This window comes from Ammodytes marinus (assembly GCF_949987685.1).
Source record: "Ammodytes marinus genome assembly, chromosome: 3".
NCBI lineage: Eukaryota > Metazoa > Chordata > Actinopteri > Uranoscopiformes > Ammodytidae > Ammodytes > Ammodytes marinus.
Genome location: NC_137232.1, coordinates 36,393,610 through 36,406,426, shown reverse-complemented (window position 1 = coordinate 36,406,426; position 12,817 = coordinate 36,393,610). Strand labels below are relative to the sequence as shown.

The window sequence follows — 12,817 nt, the reverse complement described above, 5'->3', positions numbered from 1 at the left end:
TTTCCAAGGCTGTTCATTTTGTGCCACTGCCCAAGCTTCCCACAGCGTCCGAAACTGCTGACCTCCTGGTTCAGCATGAGGTCCGGCTCCACGGGATCCCGGCTGATGTGGTGTCCGATCGGGGTCCACAATTCGTGTCCCAGGTATGGAAAGCCTTCTGTCGTGAATTAGGGGCCTCTGTCAGTCTCTCCTCAGGCTACCATCCCCAGACTAACGGGCAAACTGAGAGGGCCAATCAGGACCTCAAAGCTGCACTGCGCTGTGTCACTGCTAGGAACCAGTCATCCTGGAGCACTCACCTTCCAAGGGTGGAATACGCCCACAATTCCCTGACAAGTGCAGCTACTGGTATGTTAAAACCTGTCTCCGCCAGCCCTCTGTGCCCCCCAGGAACTTCCCCCATCCCCCGCGTTATTGACGACCACTCTGCCTACACGGTCAGGAAGATATTGGACATTCGCCGCCGCGGCCGGGGGTTCCAGTATCTGGTGGACTGGGAGGGGTACGGCCCGGAGGAGAGGAGCTGGTTGTCCCGCCAGCTCATCCTTGATCCCTCCCTCATTAGGGACTTTCACCGGGCCAACCCAGGGAAGCCCGGTGGCTCGCCTGGAGGCTCACGTTGAGGGGGAGGTACTGTTACGATCCTGCCTGGGCCTCAAGCCCTTTGTGGTTTTGTTCTCCCCTTTCCTTTGTCTGATTGCAGGGTTGGAATCAGGTGTGCAGGAGCCAGGCACCAGCATCCACAGCTGCCACCAATCTTCTAATCTACTGCTCAACTTATACCCGGTTCAACCTTCCAGACACGGCCAGATTGTAAACTCTGTTACTCATCCTCCAGCCTGACTCCTGCCACCAGCTCCAGCCCTCGTCAGCCAGCTCTCCCTCCCTGGTACCCCCCTGCCTGCCTGCTCTTGCCTGCCTCAGCTCGTCTCCCCGGATTCTCCCCGGATTCTCCCCTTGGCACTTCTCCCTGGACCCCCATGCCTGTCAGCCACTCCAGAGCCCGGCCCAAAACCCCAGATTCCTTCTAAATAAACCGTCTTAAACTGGTACTGTCTCTGCGCCTGTGTCCTCCCTGTTCAGCCGTTACACAAACGAGACCATCAGTGCAAAGAATGCTATTTTTAAATAGTTTGTCTTAATGCCTTTGTCAGCTGTTATGGTAAAAAGACTACCGCTTTTGTTCAAAGGTGGAGCAAGAATTAACAAAAACCAAAAGTCCCACAAGGAGCAGGCATTGTCTACACAGGCAAAGAGCAAACAGAACAACAGGCCCTAAATGATTCCTTTAATGACTAGATTACTAATATTTTGTTTCCATACAACTATAAACAGCATTGCCACTTTATTAATATCTGATAATGCGAGGGATGTTTGACTCATGATCGCCACTGACTGCGGACACGGCATAGATGTGAATTTAATGATGGCCTGAGGGCGTCTTGTTCAATTACTTGATTAATCGATGAAATAGAGGTTATCGTACTCTAATTCTAAATGAATGGAAACTGTCCTACTTTAGTACTTTACTTTTCTTATTATCGATCATTTCTTGGGCGTTTTTGCTTTATTAGATAGTTTGTAGAGACAGAGATGAAATGTGTCAGAGAGGGGAATGACATGCAGAGAACGACCCGGGCTGGATTCTAACCCGGGTCTGATGTGAAGAGGACAGACAGACAGACAGACAGACAAACAGAGAACGACCCGGGCTGGATTCTAACCCGGGTCTGCTGTGAAGAGGACTGAGACTCTATGGGCGGAATGGGCGAAACTGGCCAAAGATAGGTGTGCCAAGCTAGTAGCTTCATACCAAAGACTTGAGGCTGTAATTGCTACCAAAGGTGCCAAAACAAAGGATTGAGCAAAGGCTGTGAATACTTCTGTACGTATAATATTTTCGTTTTCTATTCTGTTATCCTTTAAAGGTGTCACGAGGAACTTTCAGTGTGTGGTAATTCTAGCGGCCCCCTTTAGACAAAAGCAGTAGTGTTTTAACTCCGCCAGCTGTTGTTCCTGGGTGAGCATACCCATGACAAAGGCATTAAGAAAAACTATATAAAAATAGCATTCTTTGCACTGATGGTCTCGTTTGCTGTTACATGTCATTTATGATCATCAGTGGAAAAATTTGACTGTTTCAGAAATATTTAAAAGCTCCTCGTAGCTACTTTAACATATCTTTATTATCTTAGTGTGCTCTTATATCACTTATATGCTTATACTCAGCCCACTTCATCGGTCTGCCTCTAATTATGATGTTAACCAGCAGATAACTTTGTAAAACCTTATTCACATTGTCTTCACTTTCAACAATTGCATCAGCATCAGAAAACTTGTTGTTGAGAAAACCAAATGCCCAAGTTGAACACACACAGTTATTGTTCATGTGGTACATTTACATCAATCCAGTAACTACGGAGCTGTCATTCCAAACCCCTGTGGGAATGGTGCAACAGTTTATTCAGATGCAAAAAAAGTCTAACTTTTCAACCAACCAATTCGTAGTAAATGATGTCAGCATCTTGCCATGGGCGTCCCCTTTGCGCAAGGCTAAAATAAGCAGTAGAAGAATTCCTGCTCTGTGAGTTGGCACTGACAGTGTCACAGAGGCAAGTGAATCTCAGGGTTCAGTGTCTCATTCAGTGTTACACTGCACAACTGGTAAAAGGTAAATATTGTGAACAGGTCAACAGTGGTTTTCTTGATAATGAATCTTTTTCCTGTTTGTTTATCGATGATTTGATATTGTGTCTAATGCTTTTTTCTTCGCAAAGACGTTTTAACTTTTTGAAATTTGTCACAAAAAGTAACCCAGTTCATTTTGTTCATTGTTTATCATGTTAAATGATACTCAGGTTACATTTTTCAAACTAAATGCTTATTTTGACGTCGGGTCTCTGAAATATTTGTATTTTGTTATTATAATGTCTTTGTATGTTTCTATAATTTGTTCCAATGTGATGCTCATTGTGGTTATCTGTACTAACAGAAGCTTACATGAACCTATGTATATTTTCCTTTGCAGCCTGTTTGTTAACGAGCTGTTCGGGAGCATGGGGCTGTTTCCATTCCTTCTAATCCAAATTCTCTCTGAAATTCACACTATTTATAAATATTTTTGTTTCCTGCAGATTTTTTCCTTGTACTTTTATGTGAATGTGGAATTTTTCACCTTAGCCTCCATGTCTTATGACCGATATCAGGCAATCTGTCATCCTCTGCGATATAACACACATATGACAAACAAGAAGGTTGCCATCCTTATCGTTGCATCATGGCTACCGCCTTTTCTTTCCGTTTTGTGTACAACCATCTTGAGTTCGTCTTTGCAGCTTTGTGGGAACGTCATTCAGAAAGTGTTTTGTGATAATTACTCTGTTGTCAAACTGTCCTGTAACAGCATCAGAGGAAACAATATATATGGACTCATTACTTCTGTCGTTATGAGTTTTGTTCCTACAAGTATAATATTTTACTCGTACATTCGAATTCTTAAAATTTGTTTTTCTGGTTCTAGTCAAACCAGACAAAAAGCTGTCAGTACGTGCACGCCTCAAATTGCCTCAATCTTGAACTTTTTCTTTGGGGTTTGTTTTGAAGTGTTGCAGAGCAGATTTAACATGAGCAGTGTCTCCGCTATGTTGCAGATTTTGATGTCGTTGTTCTTTCTCACGACTCAACTGATTTTTAACCCGGTAATGTTCGGCCTGAAAATGTCCAGCATCCGTAACATATGTAAAAATCTGTTTCGCCTTAAAGCGTAGATCATCCACGATCTACTATGCTTCCCTTGACTTTTGCATTGTCAGACCTAATGATGTCTGTAGTTCAATGTGCAAAATTAACAAGTTGAAAGTTGAACATTTAACGACGAAAAATTATTTTGCTCCGAACAGAATTTATGAACAAATCTTTCTCTTTGCAGTTGTGCTGTTTGATTATTTGCTATGTTCCAAGTAGTGGGAATTGCTGTGTATAAATGCTCTTGTGTGCTTGTGTATGCCAAAGTACAATGCAGTGTACAGATGATGAAGTATAACCTAGAAACTTTGTTAGACACTGTAATGATATCGGGCAAGGAGTACTAAGAAGAGTGAGACAAAAAGCTAAACAATTATAAATGTTGAACTGTTCCTTTAACTGGAGAGGAACTGCTTCTCTGTGTGTCTGTGTGTGTGTCTGAATCTACTGCATGACGATGGTTGCCATGTGTAGAGTGAAATCCTCTTCACTCACACAGTGAAACCATATTGTGATCAGGTTTTTGTACAGAATTTATTTTAAATGTTCTGTTTTCAAAGTTTGAAATGATCATGACATCTGGACACATAACTGGAAAAATGCTGGATTTTCTGCATATTGATAAGACTGACTTGGTCATATTATTACAAATTATTAGTGATTGTCATTATAAATTACATCATAAACACAGTTCCATTTTACAGATAGGGCAATGTATGAAATCAAAAGCATGTTGTTTTTTCATAGATATATATTTAATGCTTTGGGGTTCTTTAAAATGTTTTAACTTTTAAATTGAAGTGCTTGAATTTGACCTCCGCTCCCTGTATGATAAACAGCCTGTTAGAACATTTTGTAATAGAAAGTGGTTCAAGCTTAAAGCTATCTTGTGTGTCTTCCCCAGGCTTGCATATGATGTGTGATCTTGTTCTCAAGCAATAAAAAAAAATTCTTTGAAAAAGGCAGATATTGTGTTTGAGTTTTTAATGGCTCTTCCTCTCACTCAAATTACACACCTGGTTTTCCTATTTGCACTGAAATGTTTTTAACTTTTAAATGCAGATAATAAATTAAATTCCCCATCTGACTTCATCACAAATCATGTCTCTAGTTTAATTTGCCTGAGACATGGTGTAGCTGTAAGCCATAATAATCACAATTATAACAAATAAAGGCTTGAAATATCTCACTTTGAATGTAATGAGTCTATATAATATATTAGTTTCACCATTTAGGTTGAATTACTGAAATAAATGAACTTTTGCATGATATTCTAATTTTTCGAGTTTCACCTTTAAGTGATCAAAGTTTTTACAGATCAGATTTTGGATGCAGCCTCTTTTCATAAATCCAAAAGTACTATGTACAGGTCTTATAAAATTCATTTTATAAGCAAATGCAATAAGAAAATGTCTCATAAATAAGACAATGAACAACATATAAACAAATCCTTCTGTAATAACCTTCAGAATAGTGAATAGAATGATTGTGGAATGTTTAGTTTAGATTTTTGGTTCATAGTAATATAATACACCAGTAAATGTTAAGTATTGCATTGTCTGAGATGTTTATAATGATGGTAGATAATCTCCCGTAAAGTATCTGCCAAAACAACTTAAGAATTGTTTGAGAAAACTTTGGAGTTTGTTTACATCATCTTTCAGTGTGATGAGGTCTGATGGGAGGTCATTATGGCCCTCAGCTCTCTGTGTGTGTGTGTGTGTGTGTGTGTGTGTGTGTGTGTGTGTGTGTGTGTGTGTGTGTGTGTGTGTGTGTGTGTGTGTGTGTGTGTGTGTGTGTGTGTGTGTGTGTGTGTGTGTCTGTCAGTAAAACCAGTACCTATCAATCAATTTTCTTTGGGTAACTTGTTTAACTTTGTTGAATTTTGGGTTCAAATCAAACGTAAAAGTCCCCACCAGGGAATTAGTTGAAATTGTTTTAAAGTAAACAATCCTTCAGGGACCAACGTGTTGACTGGCTCAAATGAACTTGACCGGAGAGACTCGAGCCCTAATGATGTAACAATTTGCAATTTAATTTAAACATTATAACTCATTGTATGATTAAACAAATAATTAAAATATTTATAATTTAAGTTTCTTAAGTTTCGAACTAGGCTACTATTAAAAACCAAAACAATAATGATAATAGATGAAAACTATGTTGATGTTAAAAATGGACTATGTAACTTTGTTATGTAACAACAGAAAAATGTGATCCCTGGAACACTGTTTGAAGTTAGAAAGCTTCCTGAAAAGTTACTGTTTCACTGTTGTTGTTGTTTACAGCAGCAGGGCCCACAGTTTGGTTTACAAACATATTGTAGTCTTACGTTTGGTTCCAGGTTCCTCAAAATAATTGTATTTAAAGTATGAGGCCCACACACTCCCACGCAAACTAAGTTTACCGTCAGATCAAGTTAATGTTAATGCAGTGGAACCAGCGTCAAGAGCACTATCTTAGCGGATGTTTTTTCAATATACTATATTCATACTATATACTTGGTTCCAGGTTCATCAAAATAATGTATTTTTGATGTAAGATGATAGAATGCTAAGAATTACATGTAGAGAAAATATGTTTAGTAAACTAACTGCAGGCTCTGTGAATGTAAACAAATCATCCTCCTCTGAAACTACATAGTGACCCTTTGAGCCACAATGCCAGTATTTGAAGTTAAGCAAACTATTGATTCATAGACACACTGAAGATTTGGAAAGCATGAGAACTCGTCTTTGGGGAGATTAAAGAGTTTAAATTTAAGTTTAAGAGTTCAAACCGAGCATCAGAATGGGGAAGAAAGGGGGTTTAAGTGACTTTGAATGTGGCAATGTTGATGGTGTCAGACGGGCTGGTCTGAGTATTTCAGAAACTGCTGATCTACTGGGATTTTCACTCTAAACCATCTCTAGGGTTGACAGAGAATGGTCCGAAAAATGAAAAATATCCAGTGAGTGGCATTTGTGTGGACGAAAATGCCTTGTTGATGTCAGAGGTCAGTGGAGGATGGGCATACTGGTTCAAGATGATAGAAAGGCAACAGTAACTCAAATAACCACTTGTTACAACCAAGATATACAGAATACCATCTGTGAACGCTCAACACAAAAAAATAAGGCAGTTCGGAAGGCCAAAGGAGTTCCAATCGGGTACTAGCAAAGTGTACTTAATAAAGTGGCTGGTCCTGGTGATATGCTCAGCAGTTTTCATCAGTTTTCCTGTGTGTCTGTCTGTCTGTCTGTCTGTCTGTCTGTCTGTCTGTCTGTCTGTCTGTCTGTCTGTCTGTCTGTCTGTCTGTCTGTCTGTGTGTGTGTGTGTGTGTGTGGGTGTGTGTGTGTTCATAGGGTTATAATATTGTATCATGAATTAAGTATATACAGTAAGTTCTTCTGGTTCTTGATCTGTTGAATCACAAAGAACTGGTTTGAGATCATGGAACCTGCCAGGCTGCAAAGGAAAATCTACATAGGTTCATGTAAGCTTCTGTTCATACAGATAACCACTATGAGCAACACATTGGCACAAACTATGAAAGCATACAAAGATATAATAATAGTAAAATATAAATATTTGAAAGACCCAGTGTCAAAATAGGCATTCAGTATGAAAAATGTAACCTGAGTAGCGTTTAACATGGTGAAACACTTTACAAGATTAACAATTTATGACAGATTTCTAAAAGTTAAATATTACCTTTGCAGCTTTACTCACTTTGGATTCTTTATAAACAAAAAAAAACGCAGACTTGAACAAACTTGAACAACGTGAAGAGAGGGAGGAGGATGATTGATGAAGAAATCCCAGGGGCTAAGACCATGAAAACCCATTTTTTATTTTATTTAAGGTGCTCTGAGGAAGTTTTAGTTTTTGACAAAAGCGGCAGTGTTTTTACCACGCCAGCTGTTGTTCCTTGGTGAGCGTACCCATGAAATAAAGACATTAAGGCATTAAGAAAAACTATATAAATATTACATTCTTTGCACTGATGGTTTTGTTTGCTGTTACATGTAATTTATGGTCATCAGAGGAAAAATCAGATCAATCTGTGTCCCGCTGTTATGATGTCACCATATTTACGTAGCAGCCGCCGCCAGCGCAGTTCTATGGCTCTGACTGTGGCTATTGCCGTCCAGCATAAACCCGTCTACCAAGTAAGGGTTCTGTCGGAAACAGTAGTGGAAACACAAGCCAAACGAAGCGTTACCAATCTGTATCAACCCGTGCAGAACTGAACTGTGATTCTCAGTGGAAACGAGGCAATAATCTGCTGGGGCTTTCCCAATAGGAATGGCTTAAGATTTCTGTGTGATTTCTTTGGCCTCCTTTTCCCTAACTAGCAAGCCAAACTTCTGTAGATGGGCATCTGAGGTCGGCGTGTTTTCAATTTGGTGGGTAGCCTTCATCGGTTTGAATGAATGAATGAAGAAGAATGAATCAACACATCGATTTAGTTTGCCACTATAATAATTATACTGTGGCATTACTCCAAGCAGCACCAATTTCAAGCTCAATAGTCAATAGTCAAATGAAAATGTGCTACCGCGGGTCATTTTTCCTCTTTGTGCGATAGGCGGCCAGGACTTCCTCTAACTGGTTAAAAAAAAAAAATTCACACTGGACCAAACCATGTTTTATTTTGATCCGGACCCAGAACAAATCTTTTCCCCATACCATGTTTCAGCTGTTTGGTCCGCGGGAGATTTCACACGGGGTATTTTGGTTCAGATCAAACAGAAACATTGGAAAGACTTAACTATATAAGGTCAGTGTGGACATAGTATCTTTTGGTGCTCATAAATGACCCCATCACTCATGTAGTATGAAGCAATTTAAAGTAGCTACGAGGAACTTTTTTTATATAGTTTTTCTTAAAGAGGACCTATGATGCTTTTTGACTTTTATGACCTATAAACGTTGTTATGATGATTCATAGTCATGCTTAACCATACTAAATTATCAAATAATGACTTACATGCATTTCGACGTATTCCCTGCTGACCGTCTGGGGTGTCTGTGCAGAGCACTAAACACTATTCTAGCCAGTCGAGAAGTCACGTCTTCAAAGCGGTCTACCCTTTCATAATTCGTGACGTCGCATAAAAATTCGTGACGTGACCACGCGGATGTTTCCATGTATGGTAATGCTGTCACTTCCCTGTTCGCGTCTGCCTCGCGCCCTTATAGGTCCATGCTCGCGCTTCCCGCCACTGAAAGTGTTCCGGAAGGAAGGTAACCAATCACAACGGAGTGGGGTTTGCAAGAGGGGTGGGGAGGGTAGCGGAGATGGCCGATGCACAGGCGGAGGGAGCGGAGATTGCCGAAGCACACACACTCAAGTGTTGACAGGAAGTGCTGGATCGCCAAAATAAGAGAAAGAGCTTCCCGAAAATCAACATAGTTTTTTGTGATGTGATTCGTGTCAGGTTGCTCTATAGCAGTGTAAAACAAGAAATTAAGACCAGAAAAGTAGTATAATAGGTCCTCTTTAATGCTTTTGTCATGGGTACGCTCACCCAGGAACAACAGCTGGCGTGGTAAAAACACTTCCGCTTTTGTCCAAAACTAAAAGTTCCTCAGAGCACCTTTATTAAAAAAATAATTGGTTTTCATGGACTTAGCCCCTGGGATTTCTTCATCATTCATCTTCCTCCCTCTCTTCACGTTGTTCAAGTTTGTTCAAGCTATTTTCTTCTGGCAACAATAAGAAATCAGAACCAATCAGAACTTAGTTAATGATGTAATTGTTCTGCTGCTGTGGGCGTCCTCTCATAACACAGGTCATAAGAAGTATACACCAGAGCTCCAGCTCAGTTGGTAGGGACGCACAGTCTCTCTAAGGCAGGTTCATGTCACATAACGTCTCATGTGTATGTTATGCAGAACAATTGGAAAATGGTAAATATGGGAAATGTTTCAAAGTGTTTTAATGTTTAAAAGAATCCAAAGTGAGTAAAGCTGCAAAGGTAATATTTAACTTTTAGAAATCTGTCATAAATTGTTAATTTTGTAAAGTGTTTCACCATGTTAAACGCTACTCAGGTTACATTTTTCATACTGAATGCCTATTTTGACACTGGGTCTTTCAAATATTTATATTTTACTATTATTATATCTTTGTATGCTTTCATAGTTTGTGCAAATGTGTTGCTCATTGCGGTTATCTGTATGAACAGAAGCTTACATGAACCTATGTATATTTTCCTTTGCAGCCTGTTTGTTAATGAGTTGTTAGGTAGCACTGCACTGTTCCCATTGCTTATGGTGCAAATTCTCTCTGACAATCACATTGTTTCTAGATCGTTTTGTTTCCTGCAGATCTATTGTGGTTACTCATATGGGTGTGTAGAGTTTTTTAACTTAGCCGTCACGTCTTATGACCGATATCTTGCCATCTGTTGTCCTCTGCAATATAACACCCGTATGACACCTAAAACCGTTGCCACACTAATTGCTGTAACATGGCTATTCCCGCTTCTGGCAATTGTTGTTTTGGTATCACTGAGTGCGCCTTTAAAGCTGTGTGGCAACATCATTAACAAAGTGTACTGTGGAAATTACCCTGTTGTACAACTGGCCTGCTATGACACCAGAGTGAATAACATTTATGGACTAATTTACACTTTTATCTCAATAATTATTCCTTTAATTTTTATCTTTTACACATACTTTAAGATTCTCAAAGTTTGTTTTTCTGGCTCTAAACAGACGAGACAGAAAGCTGTCAGTACCTGCACACCTCACCTCACTTCGCTTCTTAACTTTTCCTTTGGTTGTACATTTCAGGTATTACACACCCGGTTTGGTCCGAGCGGTGTGCCTGATATGTTCGGTATTTTACTATCAATATACTTTCTAACATGCCAGCCTATATTCACCCCTATAATATACGGCCTGAAAATGTCCAAAATCCGCAATATATTGAAACAGGTGTTGTGTGTTGAGAAGTAGGCCATTCAACATTATATACATGAATAAGAAGTGAATAAATGCTCACAGCTAATATCAGCAATGGTGATGTCTGTAGTTTAATGTGTGTGTGGGGCAGGGAGAAATGTAAACATGTAAGTTGAACAAGACCTGAGGCTGATTTTGCTCTCTGAAATAATTCATGCTAAATGTATTTTATACATTTGTAAAAAGGTTTAACACTAAATACACAGTCTGATGTCTGACTTCAGCAATAACTGCATTCAGCTGCAAGTTTTTCCCTGCTGTTTTATATAGATGTCAATTATTGAGCATGTTTAATTATGTGAATTCTGAAAAGGTATTAAGTCATTAAACTTTGAATTGAAGCTGAAAGCTGAGTTTTTCAAGGTGTTCTTCTTTCTAGGAACGTTTTAGGAGCATTTGTTTGACATCAATTTTCGGTCTTAAAATTTCAAAACAAAGTTATAACATTTTCCCTCAGAAGTTTGCACAATTCGGGGGGGGGGGCGCTCATGGTGTAGTGGTTAGAGTACACCCCCCCCCCCCATTCACAATTCAAGGTGATATATTTTTAAATGTCCAAAAAGCCAAATGTATTAAATTTGGCAACAATCCAAATAATGGAAAAGCACTAAATCATTAAACTTCTGTGATGATGTTAGTCAGATTTGAATCCAAAAACAAGACAGCTACTACTTTAACTGGAGAGGAACTGCTTCTCTGTGTGTCTGTGTGTGTGTCTGAATCTACTGCATGACGATGGTTGCCATGTGTAGAGTGAAATCCTCTTCACTCACACAGTGAAACCATATTGTGATCAGGTATTGTACAGAATTTATTTTAAATGTTCTGTTTTCAAAGTTTGAAATGATCATGACATCTGGACACATAACTGGAAAAATGCTGGATTTTCTCCATTTTGATAAGACTGACTTGATCATATTATTGAAAAATGTAATTATAAAATGAATGTAGCCACTAATGTGATCAGCCTACATGATGTCTAATGTAGTTGTGATGTATTTTCTTTGTTTTACTATCTCTTAAATGCAATTGCTAATGTCTAATCTTGATGTATGTTATGCCCCTGTAAAGCACTTTGAATGGCCTTCTGCCTGAACTGTGCTATAGAAATAAACTTGCCTTGCCTTGTTTGTGGTAATGTGGAATTCATTTATTTTTAAAGGCCTACTTCACCGGTTTGAATATGAAGGTGTATTGAATTCTGAGATCCTATGGAGTATAAATGTGCGAAAAAATTTGAAATCGGTTCATCCTAGCCTGAGAAAAGGTAGAAAGAGTGTTTTTTTTTAACCCTATATTTCTCTTTCTCGTGACATCACAGAAAGAGAAATATAGGGTTAAAAAAAACTTACTTTGTAAATATTACTGTGATGTCTTTTACTGTGACATCACAGTAATATTTACAAAGTACGTTTTTTTTTAACCCTATATTTCTCTTTCTGTGATGTCACGAGAAAGAGAAATATAGGGTTAAAAAAAACACTCTTTCTGCCTTTTCTCAGGCTAGGATGAACCGATTTAAAAATTTTTTGCACATTTATACTACATAGGATCTCAGAATTCAATACACCTTCATATTCAAACCGGTGAAGTAGGCCTTTAACAAATATGTTGATAAAAGATAATACATTTTTCTTCAATAGATTCCATGTTGTGACCAAGTGTTTCCAAATTATTCCAAGAATTTGAACTAGACTGGACACACAGGTCACAACTCTTCATATTGGACTGTATGTATGTATTTTTCTTCAATAGCTTCATAAGTGATTGTCTATAAACATTACATAGGGCAATGTATGAAATCAAAAGAACCTTTTTTTTCAATATACAGTATATATTTAATGCTTTGGAGTAATTGAACATTTTATCTGTAATGTGCTAGAAAATAGCTTGAATTTGAACTCCGAACCCTGAATGATAAACAGCCTGTTTATACCGTGTTGATGAACATCTTGTAATGGATTACATTGTGTGTCTTCCCCCGGCTTGCATAGGATGTGTGATCTTGTTCTCAAACAATAAAATATATTTTGTAAAAATTAGAAAAGGCAGATATTGTGATTGAGTTTTTAATGGTTCCTTTCACTCAAATTACACACCTGGTTTTCCTATTTGCACT

The 12,817-nt window shown here is 38.8% G+C and overlaps 2 protein-coding genes across 2 annotated transcripts; both read left to right on the top strand.

The window, feature by feature from the left end:
* Nucleotides 1-2,927: 2,927 nt before the first annotated feature.
* On the top strand, nt 2,928-3,767 carry LOC307248510 (olfactory receptor 52N5-like; the record flags this gene model as incomplete). Its single annotated transcript, XM_080024905.1, has 1 exon — nt 2,928-3,767. One exon carries the CDS (start codon nt 2,928-2,930, stop codon nt 3,765-3,767), a length of 840 nt encoding a protein of 279 aa, XP_079881031.1.
* A 3,409-nt stretch (nt 3,768-7,176) lies between these two features.
* LOC307248509 (olfactory receptor 6N1-like) lies at nt 7,177-10,692 on the top strand (the record flags this gene model as incomplete). The annotated part of the gene is made up of 2 exons (XM_080024904.1): nt 7,177-7,219; nt 9,875-10,692. The coding sequence occupies 2 exons, from the start codon at nt 7,177-7,179 to the stop codon at nt 10,690-10,692; spliced, it is 861 nt and encodes a 286-aa protein (XP_079881030.1).
* Nucleotides 10,693-12,817: the final 2,125 nt, after the last annotated feature.